At 48.6% G+C, this 14,909-nt stretch overlaps 2 protein-coding genes across 2 annotated transcripts in view; one reads left to right on the forward strand and one right to left on the reverse strand.

Annotated features, from left to right (window-relative positions):
• Nucleotides 1-14,128, forward strand: part of rin2a (Ras and Rab interactor 2a) — a 30,754-nt gene extending 16,626 nt beyond the window's left edge. Inside the window, 8 exon segments of the mRNA XM_030379911.1 lie at nucleotides 325-397; nucleotides 1,070-1,161; nucleotides 4,427-4,974; nucleotides 4,976-6,161; nucleotides 10,282-10,590; nucleotides 10,872-11,003; nucleotides 11,371-11,528; nucleotides 12,018-14,128. Of these exon segments, the coding sequence (XP_030235771.1) occupies nucleotides 325-397; nucleotides 1,070-1,161; nucleotides 4,427-4,974; nucleotides 4,976-6,161; nucleotides 10,282-10,590; nucleotides 10,872-11,003; nucleotides 11,371-11,528; nucleotides 12,018-12,557 (3,038 nt within the window). The 3' untranslated portion in view covers nucleotides 12,558-14,128.
• A 213-nt stretch (nucleotides 14,129-14,341) lies between these two features.
• Nucleotides 14,342-14,909, reverse strand: part of slc24a3 (solute carrier family 24 member 3) — a 65,139-nt gene continuing 64,571 nt past the window's right edge. Inside the window, exon 17 of the mRNA XM_030379917.1 lies at nucleotides 14,342-14,909. This exon is cut by the window's right edge and continues 3,498 nt beyond it. The gene's annotated coding sequence lies outside the window, so the exon portion shown is untranslated.

Below are 14,909 nucleotides of genomic sequence, written 5' to 3' on the forward strand. Positions count from 1 at the left end.
ACTATTTGAGCTCTGCTAGAGAAAAGCTGCCAGCGATGCGTCCCTCTCCCCTCCTGCTCCCGGGAGCTCTGTTAGTATTCCAGTCAATGCTGTTGAGGAATTCCACACAGCTTTGTAAATAACCCCCGGCCCTCCATACTGCTAATGGGAATGCATGTTGTTTAACCATCCTATAGCGGCTCATGCACCGTGATTGGAGGGCTTTGCAGCCTCATTAAGGCGTGTGGTGTTATTGCCCAGTAGCCCTGCGTTGTGGGGTACTGGATGTATGCTATGGAGGGATGTGATTGGGTAACGCTTAATAATCATTGTCTCCTCCCTCAGCTTTTTCCTTGGAGGGATCTGGCCTGAGCTTCGCAGATCTGTTCCGTCTTGTGGCGTTTTTCTGCATCAGCAGGTGAGGGTCTCTCTGTGCACACGCACACACGTATACATTCACTCAAACCGGCATACTCTATCGTCAACCCCATTCATCTTCTTCTGAATTCCACCTTCTTCGTATGCATTCGATGTACCGGGGGCTTACTTTAAACATCGGCAGACATTTGCATTTGTTTTCCGTTTCTAGTGGTTGGTATATTTATGTTACGTGATATGTTATGGTCGATCCCTAGTATTTCATCTGCTAGCTCTGTCTAGGCAAGTTGAAATGATATTGTGATTGCGATTTCTTTTTAACTTGCTAGAGGGCATACTACAGTGGAAGAGGAGGTGGTTGTAACTTTGAATCCATAATAGTCTTTTTAACTCCCACCTCGCCTGTCCCAATATATATATTGATTGTTTGTTTGTTTTGTTTTGTCTTGTTTTTGTTTTATTTATTTTTTATTTATTATGTTTATTTATTTATTTATTTTTTCCACAATGTCTTGTTTTTTTAAACGATTTATGATGACTATATGCTCTGTAAGGTGACCTTGGGTGTCTTGAAAGGCGCCTCTAAATTAAATGTATTATTATTATTAAATAGCGCTCTCCCCATGAAGTATCTTCTGGGAATAGAGTTCATTAGTAGTCCAGCCTCTAACACCCCCCCTTCCTATTCTCTCTGCACGGTTCCTATTTCCAGGGATGTGTTACCTTTTACGCTGAAGTTACCAGAGGCCATCGCCACAGCCAAGAACCCCAGAGACCTGGAGGAGGTGGCCAAGCTAGGAGCAGGTGGGATTCTTTGATATCTTCTCTCACGGGCGCCAAGACAATTTCAAATTACCGGTAATTTGTGGATGACAAAAGTTATGAGTTCTTGTTAAGTTGACGCTATGCTTTCAATCAGCATCGTGTCTCTTTCAGATGTTTTTCGTTAAGGTACTGAGGATTTTCTCAAGGATGCATTGACTTCAGTGTCCTTCCAAACACAGATAGTAGCTCTTAGTCAGGTATGCAGCATGTTGTGTATTAACTGCACCTTCAACGGCTATGGAAATGGTCTTCTACGCTGTATTTTGTTTGCCATTCTGTCCATGACGAAACAATCAGAGCATGTCACGTCTATCGTATTTTGTTAAGTCAGGAAAGATCCACCAAAACAACTTCCGAAGTTGCGGTCCTAAACTCCGTCCACATCTGTTCTGCAGCCAAACCAAAGCTTGTAAAAGAGCCACATTCCCCAGCTAGCATTGCACGTAGCTGGCACGCCAACAACTGAATTACTCAATTCCCGGGAGTAAAGGCCCTTCTCAGGCCCAGATCAGTGCTGCTCCGTCAGGCTTGAACATGAAACAACCGCTGGGTGTGCTTGTGTTGGCATCTCTCTTCACCTGAATGACAATTTGGCTATTAGGGCTACACTTAAGCTAAAGATAATGCAAAGAGATGAGAGATAAAAATTCGTCCAATGAAACTACACAGTTTAATTAGTAAATTAATGGTTACTTGGCTGTTTGTCTTGTGGATTAATTGAAAACATTAATTCTGTGAAGAGAAGAGAGAATAGTACATACAAGAGAATGAAGGATATAAACGTACAGGAGTTTGAAGGATATATGCTGTCCACAAATGAACCAATATTCTTTTGCCAAAAGCACACTTAAACATGCCCTGTGTAGTCATTAACTAGCATTGCAAGTTACTAAAATGCTCTTAATTCATGGAAATAGTAAATTGATGGAACATGTTATTGTTAACAATTAAAGTCGCAATGTGTACGATTGAGTCCCTAGTCTCAGTTGTAGGGATGAGACTATCATAATTCAAAGAAGTGTTATGTCTTCTCTTACCGGCTGTGCAACTATGTAACACAAACCGACAGACTCAATGTAGCTCGCTGCGTGGGTGCCATTTATGGCATGGGGTTTGGGTGTGTCCATAATAAGATCAGACATGCCATGCAGGAAAATCTTTTGAACAAAGGCATGCCTTGTGTCCTTAATACTTTTGTTTTCGGCCTTATAGGTGTGTGCTTTGATTGAACACTGCACAACAGGAATTCTTGGGAAACTCAATGGAAAGTAGCTAGCTGTGTGCCTATTTCTCCACATCTAATCCACACATAACCTCTTCCCGTCATCGTATCTGATAATAAAAAAATGCTATTGACGATAGACTAAGCTAAGGCTATGTGGGCTGATTCATACAAAATGCTTATGTCTCTCATTAATCACTCCTATATTTACCAATTGACATGGTATCCAAGGTAATATAAAGTAATGTATTGTGGAAATTCCATGGCCTATTTAGCTTTCCCGAACCACAATGATGAAGAACAAACAGAGTTGGGGGGCTGTGAGACTGTGGGCCGGCCTCGGTAGGCATGTAGGTGTGTGCTCGGTACCTATCTTATCTGTATCAGCGTGTCTGTGCTGGGATTTCATAGCACCAACCAATTGTCCTTGACAAACTGGACTTTCAGCAAGTGCCTCAATGCCAGTAATAAGCAGGAAGCAATTCACCCACGACACCCATAGCCCCAGTTACCGTAGCTGTTGTTAATAGGGTGTGTGTATGTGTGTGGGTGGGTGTATATGCCGGTGTATGCTTGTCCATGTTGTAGTGCAATGACGGTACATTAAAGCAATTCAGGAGCCAGAAATCCAAATGTGTAGGAGAAGAACCAATGATAAAATTAACTTCACAGAAGAGGGAGAAATAAAAATAAATGCTTTGAAAAAATGCCATGAAACTAGATACATATATATTAGTATATATTGAGAGAGAGAGAGAGAGAGAGAGAGAGAGAGAGAGAGAGAGAGAGAGAGAGAGAGAGAGAGAGAGAGAGAGAGAGAGAGAGAGAGAGAGAGAGAGAGAGAGAGAGAGAGAGAGAGAGAGAGAGAGAGAGAGAGAGAGAGAGAGAGAGAGAAGCCCATGAGTAGGATGAGAGCATGTTTGTATTTGTAATCCTATGAGGGGAAAACAAAGGGCTGTTCAGAGACCGGGAGGCTGGGGGGGGGGGCGTGAGAGAGAGAGGGAGCGAGTAAGGGAGATCTGTCTAGAGAGACGCAGGGAAAGAGAGGGAGAGAAAGAACGAGGCGGGAATGCTGTGTTGACAGAATACCCACAGAGACACGCACACTCAAAGTCAGACATGCCTACAAACACAGATTAGAGCGAGTGAGTCATAACATACTGAGCGAGTGGCAGAGCGCGACAGAAGCTCTGAAGTCTGGTAACAAAGCACATGTTGTCATCTTCTCCGGGCTAAATCGGAGCCATTCTCTGTGAGGAGGAACGTTGTCCGTATGTCACACAGCTCAGAGGAACACACCGTGAGTACCGTCGCACTTTGTCTCTCAGCGTTGTTCACATCGAGCAATTTACCACCTATATGTGGTTTTTGTGTCGTCTCAACAGTGTTCGTGCTGGTGAATCTTTGGTTTGGTTTGTGGGTTGGCTACTTCTGTCTCTTGATAGGGGAACAGGTATGCTTTTGTGTGACTGAATTCTGGCTGTTTGCTCGCTAGGAGTTCACTGTTGCCGCCCGACGTCAGCAGCAAATCCTTATCACTGACTGTAAAAAACAGAGTTTTCCGTTGTTTTTTTTGCAAATACTTGCTGCTTTGATGGAGTTGGCTACCATTTTCATGGATTACTCATCAATGGAAACTACTGCAGTATTACTCAAATTTGTTAACAACATGTTTTATGAATTCTACCACATAAAAGAAAATATATAATTTTTAAGTACATTATGCAATATGTATTTGATTCTCAATGTTTATGCATGTCATTGTATGGTCGTGTTTTTTATGTATTGATCGTCTGCCAATAGCTTTAGACGTTATGGGCGAGACGGTTATTCAAAATGAGGGTTTTTCTGACGCGTTTTTTTCCACGCCTTGAGTGACATAAAGCCATGCCCATAACACAGGTCTATGGCCTCAATATAGACAGATAAAAAATCTCCTTGGAATTGAAAAGCTGTTTATAGGATTAACCTCCCCACCTCACTAAAAGTTGCTATTCATCTCCTCCTGTTCTCCTCCAACAGGCTTCTGGGACTCTGAGCTTTGCTTTGGTATAAAGCGTGCTGTCTCCTGGTCCTCCCCGGGGACTAACGCCCCCAACAGGCCGCCGCCCGCTGCCCAGAGGAGGGTAACCTTAGACACCAGCCCGGGCGCCCGTCCCCGGTTGCTAACGCGCAGCCCTTCGGAGCTTGAGTGCTGCCAGAGCAACGGCGCACTCTGCTTCATCAACCCCCTCTTCACCAAGGTCCACCAAACCCCCCTGCCCTCGGAGACCACCCCTGTAACACCCCAACAGACCCCCTGTAACCAGGTGAATGAGGAGGAGGAGCCTGTTGCCGGTAGCGACAGTAGCAGCAACCAGGAAGCCGGCGACGACGGGGAGAGTCTCGGTCGAGTCTCCAGGGCGGAGACTCTCAGTGAGGCGAACGTTCTGAGGAGCGCTCACCAGACCTCGGTATCACAGCCAGAGCAAGGCCCTCGAAGCATCGACCAATCACAGAACACGGCGATCTTCAGCGCCTGCTGCTCACCTCCGCCTCAACGACCGCCGCCTCGTCGCCAGCCCCCACACCGGCCCGTTCCCCCCCCCGCCCGTCAGACAGTGCAGCATGCCGGAGAAGATCCCTTGGCTAAAGGAGCAGAAGGAGCCGAAGGAGACCGGTGGCAGCTTCCTGCACCGGCTGGGCTCCTCCCTGAGCATCAGCACCTCCTCCTTCCCCTCCTTCCCCTCCTTCTCCTCGTCCTCGCCGCCGACCAAGAAGCTGAGCATCAGCTCGCCCATCTCCATCCCCCGGCCCTCGCTGGTCTCCCTTTCCTCGTCGCCCCGCCGGGTGAAGGCCTCGCCCTCCACCAGCCAGGACGAGGTCACGTGCCACCTGGCCATGGAGGAGCGCACCATCCAGCAGGCCCTGAGCCGCTCCCAGGTGACGCGGCAGAACGCCATCCTCACCCGCCACCACGACACCCTCGACAGCCCCGGCTCCCAGAGCTCGCCCGACGCCACGGCCCGAGAACGGGCGGAGGGTTCGCAGGGCGGCGGCGGCGGCGGCGGCGGCGGCCAGCGGCTGAGCGACATGAGCCTCTCCACGGACTCGTCGGAGCCCGACTCCATGGACTTCTCCTTCTCCTCCTTCTCCGCCTTCAGGCTGCCGCCGTTGCACGACCCCAGCCCACCCACCATGGCCGACTACGCCGCACACCTGCCCCTGTCCCTCTCGCCGCCCCTCCACCACCGCCTCCTCCGCCAGGAGAACCACCAGGGGCCCGACAGCAGCATGGAGGAGGACGAGGACGAGGACGAGGACGAAGACGAGGACGAAGAGGAGCAGGACTTCGGCGTGGGCCTGGAGAGCGACCCGGACGCCGAGCAGGACCAGGACCTGACGCTGTTGCCCCCGGGCCGCCGCAGCGGGGCCAACCGGAGGGCCAGCGCCGGGGCCCTGGGCCTGCAGAGGGCGCTGCAGTGCCAGCTGCGCAAGATGACCGGCGTGTTCCGCTTCAGCTCCCTTCTGACGCCGGAGAAGCGGGCGGTGCGGCGCGTGCTTGAGCTGTCCCGGGACAAGTCGTCGTACTTCGGGTGCCTGGTGCAGGATTACCTGAGCTACATGTGCGAGGGATCGCAGGCATGGCAGGGCCACGACTCGGGCCTGGAGCTGCTGCAGACGCTGCGGCAGTTCGTGACCCAGATGAAGAGGTACCTGAGGCAGAGCTCGGAGCTGGAGCCGCCCATCGAGAGCCTCATCCCCGAGGACCAGATCGGTGAGCATCTCAGACCTCCTATGCTTTTCTTTTGTTTACGTCGGAGTAGGGGACTCTGCTGTTGAGCTCTTCTTAATTATGGCCCGCGGTGACGCAACATAAACCAACTGCTCGTCAACTGGTTATGACCTCATCTGCACTGGGGTTTAGTACTGCAATTACTACGCTCTGCGGTGGAGTGTCAATGTATTTAAAGAGCTGCAATGGCTTCATGCTGACCTCTCCACCACCGCTGTGTCGCCACTTTGTGTTCTATATCAAGGTTTATAGAGGATGAACGCATGTTGGTATAAAGTGCATCAGTGACTCACTTTACATGGGAAAGGGTGGTAGGGGGATGAATAATGTGGAAGTGAAGCAGTGTTCGTCAATTGTTTTAATGCAGCAGTTTCACTTCTACGTTTTAATGATGAGCCGTGTGGAAAACTTTCCTGTGGAAGCTCGCATCCCGAGGGCAGTGTGTCGGCGTGCATGTGTTTTATTGTTTATGTCTGTGAGTGCGCGCGCGTGTGTGTGTGTGTGTGTGTGTGTGTCTGTGTTTGTGTGGCTAAGTGTTGGCATTCAACGTGAGGGAACATTCGAGGCGTACGTGTTCAGACCAGAACTTTGTCGGTCAGACATTAATTCGACATTCGTCAGCAAAGCCTCCTGCAGGTGTGCTTGGACAATGTTCGCCAAAACCCGTTTTACACAGCAGCCTTTCCCATAGGCCTCCTCTATTTCTGAACACAGTTCTACACACGCATTTGAAATCAGAAAAACACACCCACGCACTTCCCCACACACACACACACACACACACACACACACACAAACACACACACACAGGAACACCGAAGGGAAGCAAGGAGGGTTCCTGTGTTGTCCAACTTGTATCACCGGCCAATGACAGTACACACATACACCCACACACACACACACACACGAAAGACACATTCACAGACACACATCACTCGAAACAGAGGACAAAAGCCTTGTTTAACCCGACACACAAACCTGTTTGCACACCTTCCAAGCTAACAGCAGTTGGACGTGAATCACGTAGGAGGGCTGTGATTACCAAGAAAATAGACAATTGAATAGTTCTTTAATAACTTAATTATGCAAGGCCCCTTAAACACCACCCTGTCATTTTGTAGCTATTGCTCCATAGTCTTGGTCGAGCTAGTCGTGTCTGTACCTCACTGCTAACAAGTGGTAGTGGGGGCTCATATGCAAGAGCAGCCAAGGTTTGGTGTACACTCCAGGGGAATAACAAGAAAACAGCACGCATTTCTTCTATTTAGTCTCGTGTGTGCTATGACTCAAGGCCTTTTGGCAGGAAGGTTTATTTTTTTATATGGAGAACCATTGCTTCTTCCTTCATTGAGTTCCTGAGATGTGTTGCGCAATGTTTTGTTTGTGCCAGTGCTGCTCTCGCCCCCTCCCTTCCAGAAAGTGTTTTGAGTGTGTCTCAGTGTCCACCAGTCCAACACAGATGTGTTTGTGCGGCTGACTGCCAAAGGAGTACAAGATCTGTCTCAGTGAGGGCTATTTCCGTATTTATCTTCTCCTCCAATCAAAGCAAGGGGGTTCTGCTCGTGCTGCATGGGCCTCTCTCTCTCTCTCCCCCTCCCTCCCTCCCTCCCCCTCTCTCCCTCCCTCTCTCTCTCTGTCCCCCCCCCCTCTCTCTCTCTCTCTCTCTCTCTCTCTCTCTCTCTCTCTCTCTCTCTCTCTCTCTCTCTCTCCCCCTAGTTTCTTGTCCATATCCTCTCCTTTTTCTCGTAATGATTCTCAAAATGTCTCCCTCTCTCTAAACCCTTTTAACCGTTAATCTCTCTCGCTCTATCTGCCTGTCATCACATCTTCTGTGTTGCGAGAGAGAGAGAGAGAGAGAGAGAGAGAGAGAGAGAGAGAGAGAGAGAGAGAGAGAGAGAGAGAGAGAGAGAGAGAGAGAGAGAGAGAGAGAGAGAGAGAGAGAGAGAGAGAGAGAGAGAGAGAGAGAGAGAGAGAGAGAGAGAGAGAGAGGGGGCGGGGGGAGGGGTATGGAGAACAAGCGCCCTTGTATCTGAGCACTACACAGACTGGCTCCATCCAAAGAGGGGGGACGGGGAGCAAGTCCATAAACAGGACGTCTTCAGTCCCTGTTTATCTTTGGGAGCCAAAGGCTTCCCAGACAGGACACACGGAAAGCACACAGACGTACCTGTAGGCATGAGGCACCGCTCACAGCTCCATCACACATTCAACCTTTGATACACCGTCAACACCATCAATCCCTTGTGATTCAGCCATATGTGTCTGTAAGCGTTTTCACCATTTACTCTGTGTCGCAATACATCTATTGCGACACCAGGTGATTGATATATATAGACATGAGGAGCATGAAACGCTAAAACGACAAATAAAAGTGAGTGACTAAGGTAGCTTGTGTATCTGTGAGGAGTTAACAAGGTCATCACATCTCAGCGGGAGTGGGCCTTGATGACAGCTGTAATTTGGCCCATTTGGCCTGCTTTGCCCCCATGTTTACAACACGTTTGGTTATAAACGGCTTGACATATGTTGACATCCAGGTTGGTCGCTGGACAACATAAGGATGTTTTGGTGAGGAGGTGTATATATCTGGCAGGAAGGACACCTGATAGCACCAAGGGCTGTGACGTTGATAGAGCATGTTTATCTGATGTCCTGTCTCCTCTGCATCCTCTGGTCTTCCTTTCCTGTTTTAGATTGGTCATAACACAGCTAAACTCTGTGTGTGTGTGTGTGTGTGTGTGTGTGTGTGTGTGTGTGTGTGTGTGTGTGTGTGTGTGTGTGTGTGTGTGTGTGTGATAGAGACAGAGAAAATAAATCCCACCAGCACTGCCAGAACCTGCTAGAGATGCAACCTACTCTTAAATTCTTATTTTTGGTTTCTCGGAGGGTGTCCTTCAGCCTCCATCCATCACTATCAAAGAGATCCACCATAGGCTGTCCTACAAAGGCCAACCGCAGCACCTACGTCAACAGGATGACGTAGGTGAAAATATCACCTACAATTAAGTTTAGCCAAGCTTACATATGAACCTTCTCATCTTCATCCTCATCATCGTCTTGTATTATCAGCTTTATCTCTACCACTTAATTGGTGACGCACATAGATTACCAAGGCACTCATCAGATTTTGCATGGGGGAATTACCGGCCATGTAGTCTGCCATGGTATTTTGTGGTTATTGCAAAACCTTTATAATCAAAAAGTCTAGCAAGATTTATCATATATATTTTGGAGATATAAATATATTTTATGTAATATAAAACATACAGTATTCCCTATCAAATGAACACATTTTTAAACCAAAAATGTGATTGTCCTAACATTTAAAGAGCAGAGAGCTGGAGATGACGTGAGCGCTAGAGTGATTCATTTTCAGATTTCAGTGTGCAGATCCGAGCCTAAAACCTGCTGACTTTACCCAATTCAAGGACAGTCAGCAACACTCTCTCTCTCTCCTTTACGCACACACACACACACACAAGCACACACACGGATGCAGGAACACATGCACATACACAAGACGATGGACCTTTTCTAGCAGCATTGCGGTTTGGACTTGAGCTGGAATTTGTTAGTCATGCTGCACACGCACATCTAATAAGACACAAAATGTCGACACACTTCCTGCTGGGCTCTCTCCAATCCCTCAACTCTGGCCATCCCTGATACGAGACCACATCTCTAAACTCAGTAAAGAGGCGGCTGTCGTTTTGCTCAGTGTGACCAGTGTGAAGAGTACTCAGTCACTACGAGAAACGTTCTTATTTTGAAAAGCACAAAGCATAAAAAAAACAACTTTCCACCTGGAGAAGTATGAGACAAACCTGATCTCATAACCAACATACGGAAGACACATCAGTGATTCAAAACCGGTCTGTCTCTGCCTTTCAAAACACATTCCCAGGCGCTTCCATCCAGCTGGACTCATGAGCGAGGCCGAGACCAGTCAAAGCACGTGGTAACAATCGGTGTCGCTACGAAAAGTGCTGCTGCAAAAAAAAGTTTACCACCATCCAAATCACAGCACGAGGTCGGTGTGTGTGTACGCTTCACGATCGATTCATTGTAACCGTCTCCCCCTCCTCCCTTTCCTCCTCCCCAGACGGGGTCCTGGAGAAGGCCATGCACAAGTGCGTGCTGAAGCCGCTGAAGGGCGTGGTCAGCGCGGCGTTGCTGAAGTTCCAGGTGCGCAGCGGGGCGTGGCAGGAGCTGTTGGAGAACCTGGCCCAGGCCAAGGCCCGGCTGCCCCAGGACATGGGGCTGCCTGACGGCCCCCCGCCGGACCCCCTGGCCATGGAGAAGATCAAGCAGAAGCTGCAGACGCTGTGCAAGATGTACTCCCCCGAGAAGAAGGTGACGGTGCTGCTGCGTGTCTGCAAGCTCATCTACGGCGTGTTGGAGGACAGCCCCGGTGAGACACACTCAGGACTGAAGCGTGGAGCGAGAGTGATGGCAGTTTAATGGGTGGACAAAATATCTATAAAAGTGTGTTTATGTGTTTGTCGTTTGTGTGAAACACAGTGCACATCTGTTGCGTAAAAGACTGACACAGATGCCTATTAGAATCGGCAGTGCAGTTAAAAAATTTGCATGGCTATTTTTCTATACGTCTGTGTTTTTTTTTATCGGCCGTGAGAGTATTAACCACATGCCAAGCTCTGCCTAACCACCAAGGACCTGTCTCTCTCCTAGGGCGCATGTCCGGAGCGGATGAGTTCCTGCCCATGATGACCTACGTGCTGGCCCAGTGTGACTTGCCTCAGCTGGACCATGAGATCCTGTACATGATGGAGCTGCTGGATCCCTCTCAGCTCAACGGAGAAGGTACGACGCTGAAGCTGGCCCACAAGATGGATTGTTTTGCAGGCCAAGTCTAGCGCCGATCTTTGTTAAATCTTTCTAGAACATGAGAGAATTAAAAAAATAAACTCTTAGGAAATTGACCTTTGGTATTTTATTCAAGCCTTTTTGTCTGCTTAATCTTTTTTGAGAAAAAATTATAAAAATGAAAAAGAGTGACGGAAAGGACGCCATTAAAACTGATCCAGCCCCTGTGTGTTCTCCAAGTACACCCACCAAGCGCGGCCTCAAGCGCCCCCTAGTGGCTAGACACGGCAGTGGTTCGGGCCTCTCACTGAACCTAGCTCGCTGCGCTCCCTCTAACCCCGGGGCCCTGTGGCTCTCCCTCCAGGCGGGTACTACCTGACCAGCGCCTACGGAGTCATGTCCCTGATCCGCAACTTCCAGGAGGAGCAGGCGGCCCGGTTGCTGCGCACGCGCGACACGCTCCGCCAGTGGCACCACCGCCGCACCAGCCAGCGCTCCGCCCCCTCCGTGGACGACTTCCAGGTACAGCCGGTCCCCTTCACATATGCACGCACGCACGCACACACACACACACACACACACACACACACGCAGTGCACACATGCTGTCCCAGCTCTCTCTGAATAAGATATCGTTATGAAGTCCCTAAGTGTTTTTTTCCCCCCCAAAGATGACATTGTAGTAACTCTACACATAACCCAATGCGGTACAGTTTAGTCCTCTTATCTTAATACTCAATACATTGATTTAGGAACGGTCCATCCTGTTGTTTCACCCTTAATCCTTTCTTTGTGCTATCGCTGGGGGGCAGCTGGGTAATTTTTCTCTGCTGAGATGAATAAAGTATATCTTATCTGAGCTTATCTTAAATGACAGCATCAATGACCGACAGAGTATCCAGCGGGTCGGCCGTCGAGCCTCGGCTGCTTGGCGTCACCGTCCGCAACGTGCCGACAGAGCACCTCGTTCCCTTGTTTGCCGTCGTTGACGGCGTGTTGTCGTCCTCCTCAGAACTACCTGCGGGTGGCGCTGAAGTCTCTGGACAGCGGCTGCACGGCCAAGACGCTGCCGGTGCGCCCCTACGCCACGGCGGAGGAGGTGTGCCAGCTGTGCGCCCACAAGTTCAAGGTGTCGGGCGGGGAGGGCTACGCCCTGTTCCTGGTCATGGAGGGAAGCAGCCAGCAGCTGGCGCCAGACACCCACCCGCAGAAGATCAAGGCGGAGCTCCACAGCCGGGCCCAGGCGCCGCCGTTCCACTTCGTGTACCGCCGCGCGGGACCCCTGGAGGAGATCGCGTCGCCCATCAACCTCAACAGACTCCCGCTGACCTCCGACCCCGGCGAGCTCGAACTTGGCGACCCCGACCTTGGCGACGCCGACCTTGGCGACCCCGACCTTGGCGACCCCGACCCGGGCGCGGTCTCCTCTGGCCCCGCCTCCTCCTCCTCCCCCTGCAGCAGCCTGAGCCCCAGCCTGAGCCCCAGCCTGAGCCCCAGCCTGAGCCTCAGCCTGTTGCCGGGGCACCGCGACGTGACCTCCGTGTCCGTGTGACCCGGTGCTTCTAAGGGTCAGCCGGGCTGGACTCGCTGGGCAAGCCCCACTTCTCCTTTTCGGGTGGCGCCCGTTGCGGCGCGCATCTCTCCCGCTGGCGGGCCGAGAGGGGAAGGAAGTCAGACACTGAGCCATCTTGTTCTGTCTTGGTTTCGTTCCGGTTTCCTCATCTCATGTTTGAGACCCTCTGTGAGGCGGCGGGTGAGAGCAGTGCTCACGTGGACCCCCGTTGGTCCTGGAGACGCCTCGGTGAAGGACACATGAACAGGGTTCACCCCGCGTGGACAGCCATGGGGACAGGGAGGGCTGTAAGCCTCCTGGTTCCTGAATGTTGACACCTGTTTACTACGGTTATTGTTTATTAATGACGATATTGTGTAGGATAATGTTTTATACATGATTTTTATTTGTATTATTAACTTGTTGCAGTTGCTGGTTAACTGCCTGTGGTGTGTGTTTGGGTTCTTTTAAAAGAGACATTAGCAGTGATGTGGGTGTCACCGTCTATATTTTTGTTAGAAACAATTTTTTAGAAACTGCCGTATCATCTGTGCAGAAAGTTAAGTCTTTTATATAATGAATGTTTTAATTGTTAGTGATTATCCTGGAGATATTACAGATATAAGCCTTTCAGCAACGATGGAACCTTCCAGTTTTTAAATGATACTAAATAAAACCGCCATGTTCTTATCTGTGCCTTCTGGGAACCCTGGCATGGTCATGAAATACAGTACTACTGACAAATATGACTCCTTTTTAAAAAAAACTTAACATAGAAGTAGACTTCTATGCAATGGCAGTGTAAACCTCTTAGCTGGTCTAAGGTTGCACGCAGTAACAAAATAATATTTATGCAGTACATGGCTCAATGGCTAATATAGAAAGGTTAGGTTAGGTATAAAAGATACGTGAAAGACATAGAAAGTACAGAGTATGCAGTCGTACGCAGCGAAGGTGGTGTTGACAAAGTACTAAAATATATGAGTTCAGTTCATCAACACCTTTATCAGGCTGATCATCGTATATATGATTGAAATACCATGACTGGCCCTGTTGTGTGCTATGATTTGATTGATCTGAAGGGTAATACGATCGGCACAGGAGTCCCATCTCTTGTAATACATTGAATATGTTAACGGGGAAGGTAGGATTGCTGGGATAGCAGGTAAATGGACAGCGAGCGTAGAAACTGCATCGAGAAAGACAGCCGAGAGCCATTTAACAGCAAGGTCAGGGGCATCAAAACACTATGTATATCCACCTAGTAGTACCTTTGCATTTTGATCCGAAACTGATTTTGTAGAGGGTGGGGGGTAACTTGCGTCTTCGTAGTCGTTTTTAGTCTACTTTTACTGCAGCGTAACAGTGTCTACATGATGAAGTGTCATAAAGGTCACAGGTCATGGCCCCTTAATAAAAGTTGAAAATGAACAGCGGCATGTTTGATCAAATTTATTTTAAGTAGCGATATATATAAATACGTTATGTAATATATGTCAAATGTACACATTGTATTCTTGTATGCTATAATGAGGCAGAGGGTATCTACTAAACTTTCATTTATAAATATATGAGACTTTTTTATCCGATTTCTTTGTGACTGAATACAATTCTTACAAGAATACAAAGGGAATGTTGCAAAGTCAGTGCTCTGCTCACTTGTGTTTATCCCCTCCCCTGGCACTAACCGGGAGTGTTAGGTTGATTTCTGCATGGTGAGTGTGGTGTGGTGTGTGTAGGGAAATAGTTTCTTGGCCAAAAAAAAGGCAGGTCAAACAAGAGGAATACCTTAAGCAAAGAGCTTTATTAATGTTAAGGTACCAAAATCCGTCCTAAAATGATGTCTAACATTTAAACACAAAAGTAAACCCATTTCTGTCCCAAAAAAGTTCCTTGTGCGTGTAGGATTTACCGCTCAAACAGAGAGCGGGAAACCATATCACCTGCATCGAGTCGTCATCCTCTGTACGTTGCTAAGCTATACCCGCGGGAGCATGCAGTCATCGGGAGCGTACAGTCCAAACTAATCCAGTGCCATCTTAACAGTCATTAGAATCTCACCTAAAAAATAAGAGTACATTATAGAGTTTTACCATAAATTATTTTATTATATTATCTATCCTCATGCGAGTAAACAAACGACAAAGGGGGCATTACTGCTCTGGAAAGGGCTTACAAGGAGCAGACCTAGGATCTATGAAAATATATTCAAACAGATATACAGATTGAGACAAAAAATATAAATACATCTATCCCTATTTTTTGTACATTTTTACATCAGTAATATCACCCATGTGAATATCACAAATTATATAGAAGTGTCTCACAACAAGACAACTCGTTTTTGAAAAG

This window comes from Gadus morhua, chromosome 15 (genome assembly GCF_902167405.1).
Source record: "Gadus morhua chromosome 15, gadMor3.0, whole genome shotgun sequence".
In the NCBI taxonomy this organism is placed as follows: domain Eukaryota; kingdom Metazoa; phylum Chordata; class Actinopteri; order Gadiformes; family Gadidae; genus Gadus; species Gadus morhua.